Raw genomic sequence first — 8,337 nt, 5'->3', positions numbered from 1 at the left:
ATTGATGTTCGAAAATAGTTCAATTTCATTATGATTAAAATGTGTATAAGTTTTATTTATTTATTGAAATTTATTTGACTATTTATGGATTATTAATGCCGTATAAGTTAATGACTAAAATGCCATGTGTTAGATTTTATTTGATTTAATTTATACATTTATAGAAATATGACTTAAAATGATTGATGTTTACCAGATATTTGAATATCATTACAATGTTCATTATATGATTTGTATTTTTTTTATATTAGTATTAACAAATTCATGATTAACAATTAATTGGACATTCGTTTACATATATGAATATGACTTGTGTGAATGTTCAGAGTTGTGCTTTTGTTCAGTAATACCTCAGGACCCTATTCCGGCGACGGATACGGGTTAGAGGTGTTACATGAACCATCTCAACTTGTAGCCTCATCAAGATTTGCGCAACCATCCTCATCAAGCCATTGGCCTACTTGAAAGAGACAGTTCGTTAGATTATAGTTCTGAATTGCTCAAAATTTGAGATTTTGGTGTTATGTTCTTTTTGTATTATTGGAGAACATCAATGTTAATATGTCAAATGTTGAGATTTTTAGTATTATATGCTCTTTGTATGCAATGTTATTTACAGATTCTAATATTTTTGTTGCCATGATTTATTTCTTCTAGCTATTACTTCTTAAGGTATCTGTGCTAATAGAAAGTAGTATATAATTCTTTTTTTTACTATTATACTTAATTTTATTTTATTATCAAAATTTTAAATCATAAAGATGGACTGTTGAACTTTCAATTAGAGACATTGGGAACTTGTAGTAGGGATTGAACTTTATACTTTGGTCCATTGTCTTATATTTTTTTATTTGTATACGTTGGACGAAACATTAAAATTTATTAATCAATTGTTATATTTTTTAATATGGTGCTTTTTTGGGGTATGTTTTTGTTTGTAAAATAATTGCAGTACGTAGTTGAAAGTCTATGCCTTTATCAAGGCAATATGTTGAACCTACTTTTCAATTCTTGTGGGATTTTGGTTGCTTCTTATCATCACATCTGCAAGAGCGCTGCTGCTAAGTATTTTGACAATTACATCAACTATACTTGATCATTACTTGCATGTAATCCGACATCTGCAAGAAACTTATGCCTTTCAATGAGGTTTTACATCAATTGTTAATAATTGTAAGTGCAGTTCTAAAGTCTTGTTTGTGTTGTTTTCTAGTAAAAGGGGATGCCAAATTTATATAATTCGACATAAATCTACTCATAAACATACTTCATAAACATATTTTCAAAAGCTAAATCAACTCATTACATTTTATAAGTCCAATAACTTCCATTCCATTCCAAAGTTAATAAACCATGCAAAAGTATTACAAATAATTATTCTACTCTCTAGACCACAAATTTAAGAACAACAAAAATTATCCATAATGTAATGAAAGCAACCTTATAGAAGTACACGTCATTCTCAATCTTTGTCACCAACAATTTATACCCTCTTAATTTCTCCTTTTGCTTTGCAACCTTCCTCACTAACTTCTCTATTTCATCCACCTTCACCATTTTCTTGAATTCGGCGTTCTCAATCCTAAGTTCTCTATTCTCAATCAATAGCATTTTGATATGTCCTTTTAATTCATTAAGATTTCCATTGCCATCTTGCTTTTCAACCCATTCAAAGAAATCACAGCCACCCTACACCATTCAAATATACAAATCAATTTAATTCAAAAATGAAATCTCTCATTTTAACTAAATAAAATCATCGAACTAAACTTCATTTCAAACAAAAATCATTTAAAAAATCAACCCTATAATATTAACAGTAAACATTCCTTAGTTAATTTTTAATACATCTCAAATTCAGAACAAAACTAAATTTTTATCAAATTAAGTCTTCAACATAAAAAATCATATATATATACAATTACCCAACATTTATTTATGCCAAATATGGTGCAGAACAAAAACAAATTAAAATACCTGTTTATACTTTGAACAACCATAGGAACAATAAACAGCCCTCAACCCACCATGAGTTTTTGAGCTTTCAGCCGACATCTATTACATCCAACAAAGTTAGAAAGAAAGAACCATAAGTTTTTGCTTTACACAAAAAAAAAATTCTTTAGTCAAACAAGGGTTTGAATAAAAAATCAATTCTTTAAACTTGTTTGACTAAAAAATCAATTCTTTAAACTTACCCACCTATCAAATCCCATATCATGAACTGCTTCAAATGTGGGCTTGAACGATTCGAATCAAACACAGAACTAAAAATAATTTTATTTATTTTTAATGTGAAAGCAAAATCTCTTCTCAATAAAAAGCGATAGAATTTTTATTCTAGAAAATATATTTAATACTTAGAGAATAAACTCACTATTTTCGACCAAAGTAATAATATCTTCAAGTTCTATATTTAGCCCTACCAATACCATTTATTTTTAAAAAGAATAGGTAAAACCCTTATTGAATTGTAGAAAATTATTTCAATAGAAAAACGTACTCTTAGGAGTAGGTTAGGCAACAACCTTGATTAAACAAATTAGGGCTTGTCGTCCCCCTCTTAAACATGAGAGACTTTTGAGCCTTTCCCATATTGGGTCCAATTATAAATACTTACTGAATTTTTAATCTAACACTTTATAATTCAATACAACACGATATTTTTTTTCTATTTCCCAAAATGAACACCTCCCAATTAAATAATTTTCTGAACCCAATTTTAATTCCATTAATGTAATGACTTGATTTCCAGTAGTATCGAAAACTGTGATTTTGAAATCCCGTTCTTCGATGGTTGAGTTCGTAAATATTATTTATCTTTACAACTCATCGTATGGGAAAAGAACCTGAAAATTTTGAATATAAGTTTCCTATTTACTTATGTTGGTTTTTCAAAGGGTTGAAAGATTAACCTTTCTCGATTTCTTGATAATCTTAGAGGTTCCATTGACAGGAACCGGAGCAACTACTGAAAACGGTTGTGGTTGTAGTTTGTGTTGAAATTTCTTTGCACTTTGTCTTATGCCCATCCTTCCAGTCCACACGTTGGCAGGCTGAGGAGCTGAAAAATGAAGCAAACATAAAGATTAAACCATCCACTTGATAGAAGAATTTATGTAACCCAAGGTTGACGAACTTATAGATTCGTAAATCATAGTCCACAGGCCCGTAAACTGACACGTCTCATTTTCTAATACCAGAAAGCAAACGCAGAACTTTTAAAGTCAAGGCGGTACTGGGAGAAAGGGGCTTTTTGTTAACTTATGCAAATATAACTACAATCAAGGCATCTTTTTATATAATTGACTGATAGATTGATCAAAATTTTAACACTGAACTAGCTGGACATTCAGTTTATTGACATAATCAGTGTCAATTAGTGCGGGCTCAACCTAGGTTAAGCACAACAGTACGTTTGTAAAGAAAAAAATTCAAGCCAAATGCTTTATTAAAAGAAGAAGCAAAATTCCAGGAAAACGTTCTAACATCGACAACAAAAACACTTCTTTCTAACCCATAATTAATAAGATGCCAAACTAATAAAAAGCAAAGTAAAGTAAGAAAACTAAGATAGATAAAGAAAACCCACGAATGTCAACAATAAGCACTTAAACCACTGTCAATGCAGAATAGAGAAACGCCACCAGTAAATAACAGTTAGAGAAACTTCAAAAAGCAGTTAATCACTAAGATGCTTACGAGTATTAAAAACATAGAAAAATAAATAAATAACCTTTTTTATCTTTTTTTTTTTACTTTTCGATAATCCCGAAACGTTAAAGAAACAGCTCAAACAATATTAGCAACAGTAATTAACAGCCAAAAGAAAAAAAACAGCAATCAAGGAGTACGATCATACAAAGACAAAGAATTCTTCTGGAGAAAAAAAAAGCGTACGTACCAATAACGAACGGATTTGCAACGAGAGCACTTCTTGGAGGCGGGATTAGAGCATACAGCGCAAGGGAAGTGATCGATGTCCATGGGGATGGAAGGCATTGGTTGGTCCCGATCGAAATTGGCGTCGACCTCGAAGCATTTCGAACGCTGTGTTCTTCCGCAAGCGAAGAGCCACAAATGCGAAAATGAAGAGCGTGAAAATGAATTGCAGGAACCAATTCAGATCCAACGTTATTCCGCCGACATGCATCTACACAGCCTTCTCGAAAATTTTAATTACTCTATTTCTCTCGAAACCCTTAAACCAAAATTAGCAAACCCATTCCCTATTTAACAGGATATTTATTTTCTTTTTTTCTTTTTAATTCTCCACGAGTGTATCTAAATTCTAAAATACTAGTAAGTAATAATAATTATTAATATTGTAATAAAAATTTAAATAATTAGGTTAATTAAATTTCGATTGTGCACTTAAATTCATTTTTTTAAAATAAAATAAATTATTTATATAACTTTTTAATATATTTAAAAAATTTTAATAACTTTTAAGCTGAGCTGTTAATTTATCGTAACAACTCAATTAAAGTTTTAAATTTAAATTTAAATGATAGTATAGATACATGTGTATATATTATAAATACTTTTAAAATCATATTTGCTTTTGTGTCTCTTTTATTAAATATTTACATATTTAAGTAGATTATATTATTAAGAGTAACTTAAACTTATGGTCACTTTAAAATAGAGTTTGTTTAATTTTAATTATTTTAAAATATTTTTAATAGTAACTCTAAATAAGATAATTGCACAAACTAATCACTGCTATTAAAATTTTCGTGTTCTTTTAACAAATTATTGATGTGATACAATAGCCTATTGAATGACTGACATGTGACATTTTTTATTTGACTTTTAATTAAAGTTTAGGGACTTTTCTATAAAGTTTAAGGAGAAAAGATTTTGGGCTAATTATAGGGAGGTTCCTAAACTATAGTAAAAATCAACAAAAAAAATGGCATGTGTCAATCATTCAATGTATTAAAGATAGATGGATGAGAAAGGGAAAATCAAATATGAGAAAGGAAAGAGAATAACAAATATGTAAAATATAAATATGAAAGGGAATTGAATATTTTATGGAAAATAGAGAATCAAATATAGGAAATGAAAGAGAATAACATATATGAAAAATAGAGAATCAAATATGGAAAAAAAGAAAAAAAAAGAAGATATGAAAATATGTATTTTCCATAAAATATTAAATTCCCTTTCATATATCTATTTTCCATATATACTATTCTATTTCCTTTCCCATATTTGATTCTCTATTTTCAATATTTGTTATTCTCTTTTCTTTTCCATTCAAATTTTTCTTTTTTTTTTCTCAATTGAAAACCCTAGTCGCCATACTCAATAGCCATCGATGCTGTCGTTTATGGTGGCATTTATACCAATTTAGACATCAAAGAAGAGATTTTCTACTTCTCATTGACTTTTATGGTTCAGATCTCCAGTAGCCGGCTCCAAATATTCTAAAATAATGACCAAAGCTTTGAACTACTTTTTCTACAATAGTTTTTTTTTAAAATATCATTCGTGCCGCCTAACTTGATGAGGACACCTAAATATATATATTTTAAAAAATTTTAACAGATGTCGCCTGACAGACCTGCAACACCCATTAAAAATATATATATTTTATTTTTTTTCCTCCCTGAATATTCGTATTTTTAATGAGTATTTTGAAAAATATATATTGGTGCTGCCTAACATAGTGGTGGCACCGAAATTTTTTTCAAAAAGTCGATGATTGGCTAATTATGAGAGGGCGGTGCTATCGATGTGTCAGGTGGTACCGACGATCACAGTAGAAAATGAATCATTTACGTATATAAGTTTTAACTAAAGTCATTTTCGTAAACAATTAATTATTTTGATCAATTAGATATAAAAACATGACATAAATAAAAATTTTCAATAATTATAAATTTAATATAAAGTGAATCAGATCAGACTCGTGGGCAAATCAAAGGGTAAACATTAATTCATTTAAATTTTTTTAAAAAATATAAAAGCATAAATTTTATAATAATGAAATTTCAGTTTTAACCCTTAAAAATGTATAGTTAAATTTTAGTTCTCCTAAAATTATTTTTTAGCTTTCACTTTGATTTTTTTAAAGCTCAAACACTCATCGTAGAAGTAATTTATTATTATTAACACATCACCAATCGAACTCATAACATGACCGATAAGATAAACTTTTATGACCAATAAACTAAATAATAGGATTCTAAAATTTTCCATCAATTAAACCAATAATATGAAATAAAATTCATGAGACGCTATTTTTTTTTCATTCACTATCACATCCCAAAACTCAACCTAGTAGTTTTCGATTAATAGAATCGTATGTTTCTTTAATCGAAGGTTGAATCAGATATTGAAAAATAGGGTCGTAAATGAGTAATTTAAGTATGTGAGTGCCATAATCAAAATTTTATTTTATTGTTTAGCTCAAAACAAAATTCAATTTTGAGGTCTTGTTTGAAGAAAATGAGTTTTAATTGAGTTAGAACCTATTTGGAAAAGAGAAAAGTTAAGAGGGACCAAAAGGGAAAAAAGCCTAATTTTTGCAATTTGGCTTTCAAAATTTCAGTCATTCACGTCTTCCCCTCCCCTTTGCCGTCATTCAAATTTTTTTTCCATAAACCTCAAATCCACTTATTTTCTCTCTAATTAAACCTAACCCTTGTGATTTTCTCATCTCCCAAATTCTAAGATCTCTCTCAATTTTAAGAAAACCCCCACAGACATTATCAATTTCCTCATGCGATTACCAAACAAATTTTTTGAAATTCAATCTTTCGTTCATTTTTCTTCTCAATCGCGATAAAGTTTTGTTTCCTTAATAAGTTTTGATATATTCCAGCTTCTTAAATCAAGTTTTGCTTCGTTGTAAAAAGAATTTCATGTTTTGATCGAGATTGGGATATTTAATGGTGAAATATGGTTTTTTCAATTAAACTGTTGTTTCTAAGTGTTTTTTGACTTGTTTTGAGGATATTAGAAGGCTTTTAAACTCGTTTTAAACATTCGTTAAAAGATTTGAAGGTTTTGTTGAGTTTTCATTAAAAATAACCATGGATATTGAAATTTTCAGAACCATAAGTCTTGGGAGTTTTTGGTGTTTTGAGGGTTGAGATTCATTCCATATTGAATAATTAGATGTTTAGAATCGGTTTTAAGCTATAGTAATGAATTTGGATTAAGATATTCAAGTTTCGACCAATCTAGTAAAAAAATTCAGCTATAAGAAGAGTTAGTCTTAGATTTGTGTTTTTGGTTTGATTAAGATGTGTTTTGGCTGCTAATAGTTTGTACATATTGTATGGTTAATGCTTGTGAAGCTTCAGAACTTTTGAATCCCTCTTCGAGCAAGGCGAAAGGTAAGGAAAAACTAGTTTAAACTTTCGACTTATAAGAGGAAGTGTGAATAGTGCGTGTCCAGAGTCGCTACTAGTATGCACAATTCGTAGTGTTAATTGAGAACTTAGAAATAGCCTAAAACCCTATCCTAAGTTTTGAGCATAAGTATTTGTTATACTTTTTGCCTTGTTGTGAAATTACAGTTAATGAATGTCGTGTTGTGGAATGTGATGCTAATATGACAGGTAGTGTAAGTGAATACTTATATGTGGTATGAGATAATCTGATTTTAATGCATACATGTGTGGTTGGATATGTGACAGCTCAATGAGCATAGTTGTGGAACTTAAAGTGAAATTAAATGTGAACTTGATAAGCATGCATTGTGTACAAGTTTGTGAGGTGAATTAATGATTATGAATAGAGATTATGTGCATTAAAACATTAATTAAATGTGTTTATTTGCAAATTTTTTGGCCTTGTGATATCTTGAAATCGTTAGATATAGTTGACATGCCATAGGATTGTGAGTACTCACCTTTCTGTTTTGTGATTTGGGGGTTGAGGCCCTGGGATAGGTTGGAGAGATAAGGGAATGTCAAGCTAAGCTCCATTCATCGGGTCATGTTGGTGTATTGGAGAATGTTTAGCTTTATGCTACACTTATGGGATATGTTAGACTCTTTGAGTCATTGGTGTGGTAGAGATCCGTGTATCCAATGTGTAGTGATAGAGTCCACTTTTATGTTTCGTAATACCAAGTTTCCAAATTATTATTAAATGATTCATGTATGAAATATATTGTATGTAGGTGCATGTGAATGCCTAAGCTAGACATGTGAGATAATGTATCATGGATATGATATTTTCACTTGATGAAAATGTGAATGCGAACGAGTCGTAGTATGCTTTTGCTTAACATATGACGTCATGTATGCTTATGGTAATTGTGAACATTCACTGAGCTTGTTGAAGCTCACACACTCCTTACTAAATCTTTGCAAA

General features: G+C 29.7%; 1 protein-coding gene across 1 annotated transcript; it reads right to left on the bottom strand.

The window, feature by feature from the left end:
• Positions 1–1,277: 1,277 nt before the first annotated feature.
• On the bottom strand, positions 1,278–4,261 carry LOC107961722 (uncharacterized). Its single transcript, XM_016897810.2, has 4 exons — positions 3,905–4,261; positions 2,916–3,064; positions 1,978–2,055; positions 1,278–1,689 (listed from the first exon to the last, which is right to left on the bottom strand). The coding sequence occupies exons 2-4, from the start codon at positions 3,030–3,032 to the stop codon at positions 1,387–1,389; spliced, it is 498 nt and encodes a 165-aa protein (XP_016753299.1). The 5' UTR covers positions 3,033–3,064; positions 3,905–4,261; the 3' UTR covers positions 1,278–1,386.
• Between the last annotated feature and the right edge of the window lie 4,076 nt (positions 4,262–8,337).

This window comes from Gossypium hirsutum, chromosome A06, assembly GCF_007990345.1.
Source record: "Gossypium hirsutum isolate 1008001.06 chromosome A06, Gossypium_hirsutum_v2.1, whole genome shotgun sequence".
Lineage (NCBI taxonomy): Eukaryota > Viridiplantae > Streptophyta > Magnoliopsida > Malvales > Malvaceae > Gossypium > Gossypium hirsutum.
Note: the sequence above shows the minus strand (reverse complement) of the source record. Positions and strands in the feature narration are given on the sequence as shown.